The sequence below is a fragment of the Pantherophis guttatus genome, chromosome 14 (genome assembly GCF_059756535.1).
Source record: "Pantherophis guttatus breed Tessera chromosome 14, ASM5975653v1, whole genome shotgun sequence".
NCBI classification, from domain to species: Eukaryota; Metazoa; Chordata; class Lepidosauria; order Squamata; family Colubridae; genus Pantherophis; species Pantherophis guttatus.
Window position 1 is genome coordinate 18,187,882 of NC_142076.1, and position 17,198 is coordinate 18,205,079.

Genomic DNA, 17,198 nt, shown 5'->3' on the forward strand with positions numbered 1-17,198 from the left:
ATAAGAGCAGTGTTGTATATAAACATAATTTGAGAACAGGTTTTGATAAGAAGTTTCAAATGGATTATTAATGAAGATAGCTCTTTCTCGGAGTCTTTATAAAAGGAGTTTCGGTGTTCATTGGTTGTGCTTTCGCCAATTGCTCTGATTTTAATTCACGCTCTTCGTTTTTATGGCATTTTGAATGTTGCCGTTTGGTTTCTTAATACAGCTTTACATTTTGTGATAAAATAATTGCGTCTGTATAAACTATGTCTCCGAGATGGAGGGAACAGATTTTGGCTTCTGGATTTCAAGCCAGACATTCAGAAAATAGCAGTATTTTTAAATGCAAGAGGTTTCTAAGCATTTAAATCACCAATAAATTCTTATGCTTTGAGACCCTGAGGTGCTGCTAGGTGTTTAGAAAATTCCTTGTTTCCTTCTTCTTGCTTTGCATTTTGCAAAGATTTAAAACCATGCATAAATGCAAGCCCGGATGATAATGATGGGAAGGGGAAAAGCTGTAAGATAGACTGCATTTTCTTATTTTAAAAAAATAATAAGTAGAGTTTTCAGCGGAAAAAACGAAAATAGAACGTCAGACCCTTACATTATCAGTACCAGCAATCTCCAGAAGAAATTCCCAGTGACAGAATCACCTGAACTGCCAAAGGATGATAAATAGAGGTACTGGTATCTGTAGAGGTTATGACTTGCATTTCTTTCAGAATTGAGCACAGCAAAATTCTGGTAAATCTCAAAAGGTTGACATCTCTCTGCTGTTTGTTTAAAGAGAAAAAAAAAAACAGGCTTCGAACTCACCCATTGTGAGAATTCAGACTATCTGTAAATTAAATGCTGTTTTTTATATGAATCCGTTAATCAGAAAAAGTTGTTCCTTACTTAAAATGGTCTGTGCTAACACCTCCTAGGAGGGAGTTGGCACGACGATATAGGTAGTCCCTGACTTACGACAATTGGGACCCGAATTTCCTTTGCTAAGCAAGGTGGTTAAGTGACTTGCACCTGATTTTATGACATTTTTACCACCATTGAGTGAATCACTGCAGTTGTTACGTGAATTATGGAGTTAAATAAATTGAGCCAAATCATGGGCTAGTGTTGGTGTAAAATGTAGAGCAGCCACTGTGAGTCATAAATCATGGCTTAAGGTGACGTTTGTCCATCTGAGCGACCGGAAGAGGTGTGGACTTCAACTCCCAGAATTCCCCAGCTGGGGAACCTTGGTTTGTACTGCCACCATTTGGCCGAGTTTGGCCAAGGATCCTATCCCATCAACCAGTGCTTCTTAACCTGAGCGACAGGAAGAGGTGTGGACTTCAACTCCCAGAATTCCCCAGCTAGGGAACCATTGGCTGCCCCCCCCTCCGAATTCCCAGCTGGGGAATTCTGGGAGTTGAAGTCCACACCTCTTTCGGTTGCTCCGGTTGAGAAAAACACTGGTTGATGGGATAGGATCCTTGCCCAAACTCAGCCAAATGATGGTTTCAGTACAAACCAGGATCACACTTAATTGGCTTAGGCTTGTTGTGAAGTCGGTGGAAGGGTCCAGGTTACACAGAGCATCCTGGCTTCTCGCTAACCTAGATAGGTACTGCTAAACCACCCTGGGATCCAGGTGGGCATCGGGATGATGATGATCCTGGCTTGTGTCACCACCAACCCCAGCTGTGGTTCCAGCCCCAGAAGGGCGTATATCCCGCCTCCTCCGCGGACTACCACGCCCATCATCCCATGCGCCAACATCCCCGGGCAACCGAGGCTCGCTTGGCCAAGCGGTGGGCGTGGCCGAGGCCGGTGGGCGTGTCTTCCCCCCCCCCTCGGAGCGCGAGCCACTTTCGAAACCCAACGGCCGCGCCGGGGAGTCTGCGCGCCTGCGCGCGCCGGCGATTTTTTTTTTTTTTTCCTTTTACCCCCTCCCTTCCCTCAGAAGAGCGCGGCGGCGCTTCGAACGGCGCGGGGACGCGCACGGCTGGCCCCGTCAGGTAACGTGGGGATGGGCGTGCGCGCTCCCGCGCGTCGCCCGGCTCACCTGTTGCCTCGGTCGGCCGTGGCTGCCTTAGAGACGGAGGCGCGAATAGAGGATGGGGGGGGGGTGAGGGGGGCGGCTATGAAAAAGGCGGAAAAGCTGCGAAGGCTGAGGCGGGGAGGGGGCGGGGAGGAAGGGAGGGGGCGTATAAAGTGGGTTTAAACGCCACCCCCCCCTCAGAGGAGGGTCTCGATCCTGGCTGGGAGTTGAGGGGAAAGGAAAGCCCCCCCCAGAGAGAGTAAATAATACCTGAGGTGTACATAATACACCTGAAATAAATTGTGTGTGTGTGTGTATTATATGTGTGTGTGTATGCATGTGTCTATATATATGCATATATGTGTATATATTATGTGTGTGTGTGTGTGTATACATATATATGAGCAATTTTATGATGTTTGTGTATCTATATTTTTCTTGACTGTACACCCCCTTGAGTCCTATGGGAGAAAGGCGGTATAGAAATAGAATATATATATATATATGTGTATGTATGTATGTATGTATATATATATATATACATGTAGGTCTTTGGTTATTCGGGTCTTCTCCCACGTAAAATTGGAAGTGTCTTGGTGACGTTTCGACGAAGTCTCATTCGTCATCTTCAGGCTGGTGTTCTCGGCTTCGTGCTTCCAGGAGCAAACTTCCAGGAGCAAACTTCCTTGCTCCTGGAAGCACGAAGCTGAGAACACCAGCCTGAAGATGACGAATGAGACTTCGTCGAAACGTCACCAAGACACTTCCAATTTTACGTGGGAGAAGACCCGAATAACCAAAGACCTACATATATATATATATATATACATACATACATACATATATATATATATATTCTATTTCTATACCGCCTTTCTCCCATAGGACTCAAGGGGGTGTACAGTCAAGAAAAATATAGATACACAAACATCATAAAATTGCTCATTAAAATTATTATTATAACATAGTTTGGCCCAATTAAATAAAACCCAGAATTAGATAACATTTTAAAAAAATCATTCACATGTTCATATGTTTAGCCCGCCTGTTGGAACATCAGGGTCTTGAGGGCACGGCGGAAAGCACGGAGATCAGGGATATTCCGTATCTCTGGGGGCAGTTCATTCCAAAGGGTTGGAGCCCCCACAGAGAAGGCCCTCCCCCTGGGAGTCGCCAGTCGGCATCATTTGACTGACGGTACCCTGAGTAGTCCCTCCCTGTGAGAACGAACTGGTCGGTGGGAGGCTATTGGTGGCAAAAGACGGTCTCGTAGGTACCCAGGTCCTAAGCCATGGAGCGCTTTAAAGGTGATAACTAACACCTTGAATCGCACCCAGAAGACCACCGGGAGCCAGTGCAGCTCGCGTAGGAGAGGTGTTACATGGGCGCAATGAGCTGCGCCCATAATCACCTGCGCGGCTACATTCATATATATATATATGTATGTATATTCATATTTATATATATATAAATAATATATATAAAGGCAGAGATCTCTATAATGGTAGTTTAATACTCTGGCGATGTCAGCAGATGGCTGACGAAAGCTTAGTAAAATAAAATTTTCATTCTTTTAAAATTTTAAGTTCCGGAGCTCGCAGGATGTCTGCTTCTTTCTTTACTAATATACCTGGAACTCATATTTTTAGAATAGTTTGGTTGTTGTTGTTGTTGTTGTTATTATTATTATTATTATTATTATTATTATTATTACTACTACATGTATTTATATGCCGCCATTCTCCCGAAGGACTCAGGGCGGCGAACACCCATTGGACAGCTTTCCTTGCCACAGTTGTTAAGTGAATCACTGCAGTGGATCAGTTAGTAACATGGTTGTTAAGTGAATCTGACTTCCTTGTCAGTAGGTGGCAAAAGGGAATCACGAGACTCCCAGGATGCTGCAACCATCATAAATATGAATCAATTTTCAAGCCTCTGAATTTTGATCACATGATCACAGGGATGCTGCAGAGGTTGTGTGAAAAGCGGTCCTAAGTCACATGTTTCAATAACTTTGAACGGTCACTAAATGAACTATTGTAAGTCAAGGACTGCCTGTATACACACACACACACACACACACACATACCCACAGACAGACATACGTGCATTTTATATATACATATGCAGGTAGTCCACAGTTCATTTAGTGGCCATTCAAAGTTACAACGGCACTGAAAAAAGTGACTTGGGACCGTTTTCCACACTTAATGACCATTGCAGTAGCCCCATGGTCATGTGATTTACATTCGGATGCTTGACAACTGACTCACATTTGTGACAGTTGCAGTGTTCCGGGGTTATGTTATCGGCTTTTGCTACCTTCTGACAAGCAAAAGTCAATGGGGAAGCCAGATTCACTTAACAACCCTGTTACTAACTTAATAACTGCAAATATTCATTTAACAACACTAGCAAGAGAAGTCGTAAAATGGGGCAAAACTCACTTAACAAATGTTTCACTAGCAACAGATATTTTGGGCTCAACTGTGGTCGTAACTTGAGGACTACCTGTATACACACACACAGCCCTAGGAAGCAGGGAGTGGCAAACATCTGACAAATATTTCCAAGGAAAGTATGACTCAGAGGCACACATAAACACACTTCATGTGTGTTTCCTAGCATACACATTATTTACTTTTTATGTGTATAAATATCTAGGGGCTGTATATGCTCCCTTTATCTGCCACCTGTTTTTTTTTTGTTTTTTTTTTTGCTTGCCATTAAGCTTAATTATACATTATAGGTAACCTATTAGCAGAGGACTCTGGTAATAGGCAATTTACAACATAATCCCTCTTCCAGCTTGGGTCAGAATTTGCTATCTGATTCTCCATTAAAAGAACTACACTGCCAAATATTGAGGGTTTCAAGGTAATTTGTGGCAGAAGCAAAAATAATTCCTTTTCTTTCTTAATATATGTTTGCTACCTCCTAAAGCCCACTTCTGCCTTTTGCTCTTTGTAAATGCATCCATTTTCTTTTGCTGACCATCTTATGATTGATTACTCTTGGTTTACGATGCCTTGTCTGTATGTTTTAATGCTGATATGTTTCACTTCTGTTTAACTTCTTTGTAACCTATGGATTACTGAACTTTGTGAGAGTTCTAACTTTAAACAACACTGAAATTAATGAAGCCTATTTAGTCCTGCCTCCATTTCTCTCCTCCTGCTTTCTTTTGTAATATACATGTTTTTTGGGACTGACAATGGTGCTAACAAATTTAATGCATCTCAGTAATGTTAACATATTTACCTTTTCCCTTAATCCTGTTTCTTCTGCTTGATACATATTTTTTAATGTTTCAACTTTTCATTTTTCTGTTTATTTAAGATTTGTAACAATGATGGTTCTCGTTTTGCCTGTTGGCTGATTATTTACCTTTTACGTCTTGTGTTACTGAAAAAGGACACATGCCTACATTTATCTCTGTTCTTTTTAATTTCATAAACTATTTTCAAACAAACTATGGGTATCCTAAACAAACTTTCCCCTCAATTCATGTTTTTTTTTTAAATATCATAGGTTGTACTTAACAATCAGCACATTTAAACTGGTTATTAACCCACAAAGTTTGCAAAATATATTAGTTTAGAAACTGATTAAACAGTACTTTAAGCCCTCCAAAATTTAGTATGTTGTTAAGAATTCCCATGCTTGGTTTAATAAATCTAATAAAAACTGTTGGAAACATAGCCTCAAGGCAGAATGTGTATCTTTTCCAAAAGTGATGTCAGATGTAATTATTCAAGCAAGCATACAACATCCAGTGATGGGTAGAAAAATTGGTTTTCTATTATTCACTCCAAAGTCTTGCAGCGGAATAACCTCTGACAAATTGTGTAACTGAAATGGAGCGCCCTCATTGTATTTTTGCTGATGAGCATCTTTATTTTAATACTAGAACATAATATGAAAGGTAAATAAGGTAAGTTAAAAGGAAGTTTTCTAGGAAAAATAATTGAATAATCCTTTGTGCAGTCTGTATTTATTTTTCCTTGCAATGTAATGAAGAAATAGAAACTCTTGAAAAGAACCTTTAACTTTGTAACTTTTTGTTAACTCTGCTCTTATTTTATCCTTGGCTGTGTTTTAAACCTGTTTTAAATTCTATCCCCCACCCAATGGTTTTATTGTTTGTATCAATAAACCACCCAGATCCACTTGATGGGCAGCCTCTAAATTTGATAAACAAACCAGGAGAAGTATTTTATCCTTATGCTCCCCCTCACATGAGAATGTGGGGGATTGTTAGTCTTGCAAAGTTGTTCCAGGCTCACACAATTTTACTAGTGTTTTGATCTGAATAGCAACAGCTGGTGCCTCCTGTTTCCTTGGCAGATAAATGCCCACGCCACTAAAAAAAAAACCACACCAACTCTTATCTGTACCTCCACTAATTGTGTGTCTTTGCTCCAGAACAGGCTGGGGCCAGACAGCTGGTAAACAAAACAGCGTTCTGTTTATCTGGACTCGGGGATTTTCAAATGAAACAAGGCCTCTGATAGCATTGGTGCAACAACCTCTGGGCTTGGCATCTTGCTGGTCGCTGCTGGCATCATTCAGTGAATAAAAGGCCGTTTGCCAAGATGGGGCATCTGTGCCAGGAGACACATGGCGATGGCGGCAGTATTAATAGCTCATTTTTCTAAAAGGTTTTCAGAATCCTAAAGTTTTAAGGGGGTCAGGAAAAGCAAGAGAGGCTGCAGAGTGGAGCTTCTTTGGGAATAGGTGAAGAAACATCACCAGGTGAGCAACAGGTGGCAGGAGTGAGAGGTGTGCTCCGGAAAGCTGTTTCCCCCCCCCCCATCGCCGCAGCAAGGTGTAGACCAGTCTGTACAAACCACAAGGTGGCTTGGAATGAAGCACCACACCTCGTCTGATTTCAGGAGCTTCGGTGTGTGAAGCACATAGGCCCTATCCATATTTAAATACTAAAATTTAGCTGTAGCATCTTGTCCCAACGCCGACTCCTGTTTATTGGACCAGGCAAAGAGTTAGAAAAATGAATGGTTCCAAAATGCAGGTTAGGATGGGCAGGCAGGAAGCGTCCCTGACCTTAAAATGGCAATTTGAATGGATGAAAATTGAGAATTTTTGGTGATTTGCATGGATGACAAATGTCTGGAGAGTTGATTTTAGATAAGCCCTTTCCTCATATCAGCATTTGATTCTGTGTTTTAGCCATGGGATCCTTCTTTTGAAATGGCTCTGCCATAGAAGGCGTAATGGAATTGCATTTCATAAGGACTCCAAAATGGGAAATTCACCTGCTTTTATAAAAGGCAGCAACGGTTCTGAAATAATTCTTTTCCCCCACTAATTTTTTCCCCTTTTTTCCAAAACATTGCAGTCACTGGATTTTGCAACTGGACTAAATCAATAATAAATGCAAGAAGGGTTGATAGGATCTGCGGCACAACATTCTTCATCTTTTTAGGAGTTCTCCACATCAGTTGATTTTATTGATTGATTTTGTAATTTATTTTATTGCAATTTCTTTGCTGGTTCTGAGCTGCCCAGAATCGTTGAGAGTCAGGCGGCATACAAGTTTGACACATTATAATTACATTATCTTTTTTCTTCCTTTTTTTTTTTTTTTTTTAAAGAAAGCTATTTAAAAACCTCTGTAGCTATAAATACAGCCTTAGCAAACAATTTCTAGACTTTGCATTGCTGGAAAGGGAATGAAGGAGTTAAGTGCAGTAGGCTGGGCCCGCCTCTCTCGGGCCAGTCATTTCGAAGCCTGGCTGTGACTGACAGGGAGGAGTTCAAGAGACTGGATTAAATTAGATTTGATCCTTCAGGCTTTGTTGAAGCTGGGAAGCCATTTTGGGATTCTGCAGGGTGGAATAGAGGAGTCTGAAGCTGCTGTCAACTCTCAAACTTCTTCTCTTGGGCAAATTCTGCTTTAGAAAAAGGATGCCACACTGAGGCATCCCCGGTGCCTTCTGCAAGGGTGGAAACCATGCTGGATTTGGAAAAGTTTCAGGTTTGAACAGTGGATCCTTGCTGCAGTTTACTGCTGGCTGGGCAGAACTGATCTCTCCTCCAGCAAGTTCTTTTTCACCCTGTCAAAGCAAGGATTTAATTTGCTTGCTCAGGTTAGCCAGGCTTGGTGAGCAGGATGCCTTTTTGATTTTTTTATAACCTGGTTTGATGCATAAAACAATTGACAATTGTGTCAATCACTGGCTTGCAGGAATCCTATCTCACAAAGTCTTTAACGTGTGTATCAGATATTCAAGAGTTGTTTATAAGAGCTCTGTTGCTTAGCATCATGAGCAGAATTGCACCTCATTTAAGTTTGGAATGTTTCTTTTAAAAGACATTTTATGTGTTGGAAGGTGTTTTGTCATTGGGTAGTCGCTCCAGGGAATAACGCAGATCGAGCTTGCTGTGTGTGCTAGATTTGAGCCCATTCACATGTGAATTTTTTTTTATTATTATTATTATTTTGGGATGGTTGTGTTCATGCTTTCAACTGATTGTTCTGCTTTGCGTTAAGCTCTTTTGGTTCACCCTGTTGTAAATTAATAGCATTTTCACACAACAATGTGTGAAACAGACTGCAAAATGTTAGATATCCCTTCTATTGTAAGAGCAATGCAGGTATCTGCCTGGGGAAGTGAGTTATTCAGGCTAAATAAATGTGTTGAATAAATAAATAGAATTCAGAAATTAATTAGGTTGCCAAGTACATCCTTAAAATAGCAGCCAGGTTCAAAATTGCAGGCTGCTTCGTTACTGCTTGGATTAACTCGGTTTTAATGTGCAGTATAATTTGGGTTGAACTTGAGGATTGCCTTGGGATGCATGTTTGATGTACCACACTTTGAAAACACCCACATTGTTGTTGTTTTTCGAGTGTACTCTCGACTTTGATCAGTGCAGTAGTAATATTTCCTTCACCTTCCAAGTGGAATTGTGCTTTATTGCTTATTCTTCCCTTCTGTATTACTGCAGCAAGCAGAGCCACAATAATTAAGTTATTATCAATTTTCTGAAAAGCCCTGATATGCAGTATTAGGTACTCCCATAAAACAGATATTAGCTGTGCAGTGCAAGGAAAGTAGAATTTGTTTTTTTTTAGTTCAGCATTGTGGTTGTGTATACAGCTGTGTTGTTTTCACGTGTTTTACCCCAGTGAAACACGGAAGGCAAAGGATGTCCATGGTTCTGAACTTTAACAGCTCTGAAATGAAGCACATGAGCTTTGTTGACAGCTTTGTACCACTGGGTTATATTTTAAAGAGGGCATTCACATATTCCACTTGTGCTTTTGATCACTTTTTCTTTTCAATAACCCAGACCTATGGAGTAAAACTGGGAATAGAAAAACGTATCACATAAAGCTTCCCCATTCCCAGGGGTGAAATTCAGCAGGTTCTGACAGGTTCTGGAGAACCAGTAGCGGAAATTTGAGTAGTTCAGAGAACCGGCAAATGCCACCTCTGGCTGGTCCCAGAGTGGGGTGGGAATGGAGATTTTGCAGTATCCTTCCCCTGCCACGCCCACCGAGCCACACCCACAGAACCGGTAGTAAAAAAAAATTGAATTTCACCACTGCTCCCTCCCTTAAAAAAAAAAAAGTTGGTTGTTGGGCCTACTGCCATGTGTGAACCAACCATTCTGGTTTGAAAAGCATCATTTAGTCCCCAAAGCTGACCTACTGCATTAATTGCATATTATAGTTATACAGAAAAGAAATAAAAGATTCTTTGCCAAAGTGAGCTCTATCAAATGTTGATCCTTGGGGCAATTCTCCCTTGAAGATTTGAGCAAATGAATTGCTTGAACTTGATGGCCTGTGGCAAAAAGTGGGATGACCTATTGTCCAAAGCATCTGAGGGCAGGACAAGAAGTAACTGATGGAAACTTATCAAACCGAGAGATCCAATCTAGAACTAGGGAGGAATTTCCTAAGTGTGAGAACAATTCATCAGTGCAATCCATGCCAAATTTAAACCAAGATCCTTTGTTTTCGACATGACGTGGTTGTAATCTGGCCCAATCGTTTATTTGTAACCAAGATGAATCTCGCAGGGAAAGATCACAACAACCAAAAATGAAAGAAACTGTAATCTAGCAAATATCATTGATACCAGTTTGGCGAAGATGACCTAAACTCCAGGCTCCTCATATTTATGTCAACATCTTCAGAAAGACTTTCGTGACATTTGTATTCTTAAAAATAAATGATTTTGTAGTCTTAACATCATAATGTTGCTGGCTGAGGGAATGTTCTCCTTGACTATCCCAAGTTGGCGAGTCAACTTGGGATAGTCCGTGTAGTAGAATAATTGTCCACATAGTCCCCCTTTCTTCCATAACTTCCCACATGTAGGATCTCTGTCTTTCATAACTCAACCACTGCTCCAACAGAAGTCAATATTTACCACAAAAGTTGAACGCTTCGGCTAATGGGGATTGCCAGTAACACCTCTGTACACCGCTCAACTGCCGGTTTGGGGGGGGGAAAAGAATGAAATACATTTTTGTTTTGGATTCTTGGAAGCTTCCCAATTTCGTACAGTAAGAAAACAGTTTTAATAGTTAGACAGCTTGCATGCAAATAATAGCTATGGGCTCGGTTCCTGTAGGACATATCTACAGTTTGTGCTTCTGCCAATTAAAAAAATCATTCCTTCATAGCCTAATATTTCATATGTGGGCTTCCAAGAAGAAGAGAGCAGCTGTCGCACAGCCAAGTCCAAATTAGATTTGTTGATGCCATGTTGTTTGCTAAGTAACCGTGTCTCTCAGCTATCTTTAGGCTCAAGGGAACCATAGCAAAAAAACCCAGATATTACAATTGTTTCTAATATTCCTGGCTCACTTGTTGAGGAGGTCGCTTACTGGCTTTGTGAAAGTCAACAATATTGGCCTTCTTCTCAGAACATATGACCCATTCACTGTGACTTCCCTGTGGTTTTGAAGGCCTCCTCGAACAAACCAGTTATTGTTGGTCCTTTAGTTTGATTTGAAACCAGAAGTGATGATGACTTAACAACCCTCAACTCGGAGTAACCTTGGTAGTAACAGTGGTTACACAGGTCCAGGCAGAATTTAAGCTGGTGTTGATGTTACCAAGGGAAGGGAGAGGAAGACACAGCAGATATGGAAGTTGTTTCTAATTGCTGCATTAATTTGGAGAACCGTTTGAAGCCCGATTACAGGAAGCGTCTCTTATTATGCCTATGGTGCATCTTAAACTGCTTTAGTTTAAAAACATAATTTGCTAATTGTAGATTTGCTGTTTTGCAAGTTGCTTTATGCATTACAAAGCAATTGTATACTTCTTCCAAAACGTCTTTTGACTTTTGAAGAAGTAAGAAGTAATCCAGTTGGGCAGGAAAGCGTTTTATATCACTTTCTAGATAGGATGCTGAAATCATCCTTGTAGTTGAAGTATTAGGATGCTTACATATTTGCTTAGGAACAGCCTTTCCCAACCTGGTGACCTCCAGATCTCTTGGGACTCCATCTCCCAGGCTTCCCTATCTACTATGACTTACCGGGTCCTCCAGAACTTCTAGGAAGTTTATTTCTGTGAAGATTTATTTATTCATTTATTGGTTCGATTTATATGCCGCCCTTTTCCAGAGACTCAGAGCAGCTTACAATGCATTAAGCAACAGCCTTCATACTTTTGTATATACCTGCTTAGTAGGGCTTTCGCCCCCCCCCAGCGGTGTTCTTTTTTATACAAAGTCAGCTTATTGCCCCCACAATCCGAGTCCTCATTTTACCTACCTCGGAAGGATGGAAGGCTGAGTCAATCTTGAGCCTGGTGAGATTTGAATTTGCAGTAATTGCAGGCAGCTGGTGTTACTTAACAGTGCTTTAGTCTGCTGCACCACCAGGGCACAGCTTTAGGGTAAGGTGTAATATTTTCATATTACAGCCATGCAGGTTATTACAATTTTACTGTAGAATTCCTGGCCAGGGTACATTTAGAAACTGGTTCTCCAAGTTTGCTGACCTGATGAATTTGAAACAAAATTCAAGCCACGTTTAGCTTGTTGTTTGAGCACCAAAACCTGCCCCTAGTTTTGGAAGTGATTTGTGAGCTTTGTCGTTTGGACAGATTCACATGTGTACATTTGTGTGCTTTCCTTGCAAAGGCACTTTGTCCCACTCTTCCAATCAGGTTTGGAAAGCTGTGTTTTTCCGTTGTTAAAATTGTGGTTGGGTGGAAGATAATGGACCTGGATTGTAATTGAAAGCAGAGTTTGAAAGCTGCCATTAGCTGTAGTGTTTCACCAGTTTTAGGACAGATGGTAAAGGAGGACATCTTTTTCCCGCTGTGATGCCTGCACCAGAAATGCTTTCTTCTCCAGTGAACACCTCCGTTTCTGAGACCGAATTAGAACAACTGGGAGTGATGTTGTTTTCTTAATCATGGGTTTTGCAGCCTGCTTGGCATGTTGGTGAAAGCATCATGGAGATCTTTCAGATTATTCAAACATCTACTCTTGCTTTTGTATTGGAGGTGAATATTGGCCTTCCTTTCGCTTTAATGCTATTTTCTCTAGACTAGGTGTGTATGCTCCCCTTAAAATTATTTTTTCCCTGGTTCCAGTGCAAAACAGGAGTGGGGTGTTACTCTACTCTTGGGGCTTTAATTATTTGCACAATTGTAGGCTTCCCTTTCAAGTTCCCAACTGTTCTGTGCAGCTTTTATTTTTCTCTTTGCATGTAGCCTCATTTGCATTTATCTTTATTGGGTCCATTTACACATTCCATTTATTTCACCATTATTTATTGGATATACCATAAAATGGGTTATCGCCACACGCGCTGAGCCAAAAATCTAAGTTTGATGGCAAGTCCAAATCAAGGCAAGGGACTTCAAAATTTTTGATACCGCAACCACCTAAAATGATCAGCAAGTTTGTGTAACTGCTAAATGACTAAAACTAAGAAAATGGATGTGGCTGATGGGTGATTTTGGCACTAACCAAAACTAGTGGCTAGCTGACTAGTTTTGTAAATTTATCCTTCTCTCGAAACTAACTTTGGGAGCGAACTCTGCCAGTATTTCCCATTTGCCTAGGCAAATCTGATCAGGTTTAACAAAAACCTTGCGAGTCCTTTCTAAAATGCCCACGACTTCTTTCAAAGTCATGACCCACACTTTAAGAACCCTTGAATTACTCAAACTTCTCTCACGGCTAAACATTCATTCATCTAATAAAACAGAAAGGTAGAGACTCAGGAGCTGTATTCTTACAACTCAAAATTAAAACAACACTTCCTTTTCTTTTTAAAGGATGCTGGACAAATTTATGAAAGATAAAACTGTCTCTCAAAATGTCAGCAGGTTTCCCTCGTAACATTTTAATATATTTGTATTCTGTTTCCTAATACTTTACATTTTAATTGAGGTACAGTTTGTTTTAAGTGCAAATCCTTTGGAATGCGTAGCTCTTTTCTCTCCCCTGTTCCTCCAAAGTTTGTTGTTGTTTTAATTCACACAATGAGAATTCCCAATTGGGATCTGTACTGTCCTCTGATGACCGTTGCCATTTCCTATGGCGTAAGCAATTAAAAAAGCAGCGTATATACATAAAACAAACCCAAAGCAGCAGAAAAACACAATTCAGTTGTGTTCCTGGTATTATTTAAAACAGATTTTTTTCCCCCCTCTGCAAACCTTGAAGATATATTTCTCCCAAAAACTAAGAGGAGCTGATTTCCCAGAGCAAATGCACAACTTTAAAAAAAAAAAAAAAAAAAAACATTTGGGGTTGGGCTGCTTTAGCTCTTTGCAGATTTTTCAAGTCAAAGCTGGTTTGGCTTAACATTTTGCCTTAGGTTTTCAAGCTGCACCATAAATGATATTTGATAGCTGCAATAATTGATAAATGAGAGCTGATATTCAGTATTACATCAAGGCTGAAACCATAAATGGCAGTTCAGTTACATCCAGGGCGTGACGCTTGCCTCGAAGAGTTTTCACGAGTTCCAATCAGACAGAAAATGCTTCATGAACTCTTCTCAGCTTGAAAGGTAGCTTCCATAGTTCAGGCCATTAAAACCCTAAGCTGAAACAACTTTCTAAAATACGGATTTGTGATCCATACATGCTGAGCAGTGTTTTGGTCTTTCTCTGGTGAAATCTTCCATGCCTTTCCAGAGGATGAGTGGAAAAAAAATCGGGATCTGGCAAGATAGGACTGTCTCTTTAAAACCGAAAGCTGAGCCAATTGCCTGTTTTTCCAAAGGGCGCTAAACAAAAGTTGTAAAGAAAACAACTGGGCCTTTTAGAAAACAACAACTTCCCTTTCTTTTGACACAATTCTCTTGATTGGTACAGTTCTTGACGTGGAAAATAAAATCTCAGTAATGTTATGCTTGGGTAAATTAGAAAACAATATCTACTTTAACAAGGAGTGCCAACTTGAGGAATTTCATAGCACCGCTGCCTAGTAATTGTAAATGCAAAATATAGCCAGGATCGTACCATGCATGACTTCTTATTATTCTATAATAGGGTGGGTAGGGAAGGGACGTCATTAGTGTGGAAGGAGGGAGGGAAAGAAACAAAATGAAAAGGAAAGAAAGAGAAAGAAAGAAAGAAAAAGAAAGAGAGAGAGAGAAGGAAGGAAGGAAGGAAGGAAGGAAGGAAAGGAAGGAAGGAAGGAAGGAAGGAAAGAAAGAAAGACAGTAATGGAGGGAGGGAGAGGGAGAAACAAGAAAGAAAAAGAAGGAAGTTGAGGTTCCTGTGAGTGTTGATAAGGGATATCTAACATTGGCAGTCATATAAAACAGTCACGCTCTTTCAGATAGTGTCATGTCTGCATGCGTGCATTATTATTATTATTTTTTTCTCCTTTCACTTTCCCCAAACACTCCTATATTCCCCGAACAAGGCTGGAGGAATCAAGAGCTTTTTATGGTATTTTTTCTTTCTCTCTCTCTTTGTCTCTTTTGAACTGTTATAGCGTTGGGTTTTCGGCCTTTTTGCAGCATGATTTGAACTAGCAACCATGGATTTTTCACGGCTTCACATGTATAACCCTCCCCAGTGCCTGCCAGAGAACACTGGCTATACTTATGCCCTCAGGTGAGAAAGCTGAACTATAAAGATCCTTTCTGTTGTTGTGTGTCTTGTGGCGTCTGTGATACGTTTGAAACCCAGGCTTGAAACTCCCAAAGTCGGTCGCAAAGCACCTTCCGTGTGCCTTCCATGTAAGAATCGAAGAGAAGCAGTTGGGAATTTGTTTTTAGGTATATTTTTACAGCAGATTCTATGGAAGCAGAAGCGATGATTAAGAAAGTGGCTCAGACTTTCATTAGTCACCATAAATCAAGAATTTTGCAACCACACCCAAATAACATTGTTTGGGTTGTACATGCAAGGAGGAGGGCGTGCATGAACAACCAGAGAGCTGGCATTATATAAAACCAAGTGGAAAATAAAACAATGAACAGTCCCTGCAGAGCAGCTGCATAAATCAAGGAGTTACGGATTTAAAAACATATCATTTGGGAACTATTTGTAACCATTAAAAATCCAAAAATTGCAACTCTCACTTTATGAACCGTCTGAAAGCTAAATTCAAGGTCGTAAGAATCTCTCGGTTGGCAAAAAGATACATTGGAAGTTTTCTTTATGGCTTTTCGGTTTTTAACTCAACACCATCAGAGAGTCACTGTGTGGATGAGAAGAAAGCGCTCTCAGTTTGATAAATAATAGTATAATAGTTATAACAATACAATGCTTAACGTCCTAGCGAAGAATCACAAGTGCTTTATTTATTTGTTTGTTTGCTTGTGGCTTGTTTATTCATTTATTTTCACACCGGCAAGTCTGGGTGGTTCACCAATCCGTACAAATAAAATTGTACCTTAGAATAGAATAGAATAACAGTTGGAAGGGACCTTGGAGGTCTTCTAGTCCAACCCCCTGCTTAGGCAGGAAACCTTACACCACCTTGATAAAAGCAAACCAAAGATGGTACAAAGCAGACGAAAAGGTTGGACAATCATGGTTTAAAGTAAACCAAGGCAATGGCCAGAATAAGCTTCCGGGAATGATGAACTACAAAACTTTAAAATTAAACTTCCTTCGGATAGTGATCAGCATTTGCCACTTCCCGTTTCTTCAATTATTTTAGGCAGCTTCCATATTGCAGTAGCTAATATTAAATAAATGTCAATAAATACATGTACCTGTTTTGGGAAGTTTTAACACGCAGGAAAAGCTGTATCAACTGCCATGGATACTAAAGAACCAAGCAAAGATTTATATATATATATCCTGAGTTACAAATTGCAATCTACGCAACAGACAACCCAAAACCATGTCTGTGTTTTCTTGCAGTTCAAGTTACTCGTTGACCGCCCTAGAGTTCGAGACCGCGCACAAGTTGGACCCTGTCTTTGACTCACCAAGAATGTCAAGGCGCAGCTTACGTTTGTCTGCAGCGGGTAAAGACGAAGGTCTCCTTGGAAGTGGCAGCACCTATGCTGGGAAGAAGATGTTTGCAGATCAGTCACCCCAGTAAGCCTTTTGTTTGCTACTGACCATTCTGACGTTATCAATTCCTCGGTCCCGTCCCATCAAATGGTCTGTAGTTTAATGCACCGTGCATATTTCGTGGTTTCTGAACAGCACTCCGAATTTCTGGGAAAGCGTGATAGAACATCTCGCTGTGGTTTAGGCATAAAAATGGGGCAAGGTTTACACATTTTATTTTATTTATTTATTTTATTAAATTTCTATACCGCCCTTCTCCCGAAGGACTCAGGGCGGTGAACAGCCACAAGATAAAACACATAAATACAATAATTTAAAATAGATTAAAAACGAATTAAATAATTTGGCTGAATTTAAAATACCCCATAATTTAAAACAAATTAAAATTTATATTTAAAATTTATATTTAAAAGGGGAGAAGATTTAGGCCAGGCCAGCTTGATGAAATAAAAAAGTCTTAAGCGCGCAACGGAAGGTGCGCAGATCCAGGATCCTCCGTATCTCCGGGGGGAGCTCGTACATGAACTTAGTACATACATTGAAGTCCTGGGACTCAAGAAGCTTAATCTCAGATGCTGTCCCTTGATTTAGAACAGGGCTAGCCGGAGAATTCTGGGAGTTAAAGTCCACAAGTCTTAAAGTTGCCAAGGTCAGACAGATTTAGAAGTAACTTCACTTCTACCTGATTTT

The 17,198-nt window shown here is 40.5% G+C and overlaps 1 protein-coding gene across 29 annotated transcripts in view; it reads left to right on the forward strand.

Annotated features, from left to right (window-relative positions):
* The first annotated feature begins 1,834 nt into the window (after nucleotides 1–1,834).
* Nucleotides 1,835–17,198, forward strand: part of SUN1 (Sad1 and UNC84 domain containing 1) — a 39,179-nt gene continuing 23,815 nt past the window's right edge. For 4 of the 29 annotated variants that reach the window (XM_034430593.3, XM_087878614.1, XM_087878608.1 and 1 more), the window contains exons 1-3: nucleotides 7,772–8,012; nucleotides 14,971–15,092; nucleotides 16,353–16,532. In XM_034430593.3, the coding sequence (XP_034286484.2) occupies nucleotides 15,016–15,092; nucleotides 16,353–16,532 (257 nt within the window). In that variant the 5' untranslated portion in view covers nucleotides 7,772–8,012; nucleotides 14,971–15,015. Of the gene's footprint in view, nucleotides 1,989–7,771; nucleotides 8,139–11,222; nucleotides 12,516–14,970; nucleotides 15,093–16,352; nucleotides 16,533–17,198 lie in introns of those variants that run through there. The other 25 variants (XM_034430598.3, XM_087878615.1, XM_087878609.1 and 22 more) reach the window with 17 other exon arrangements.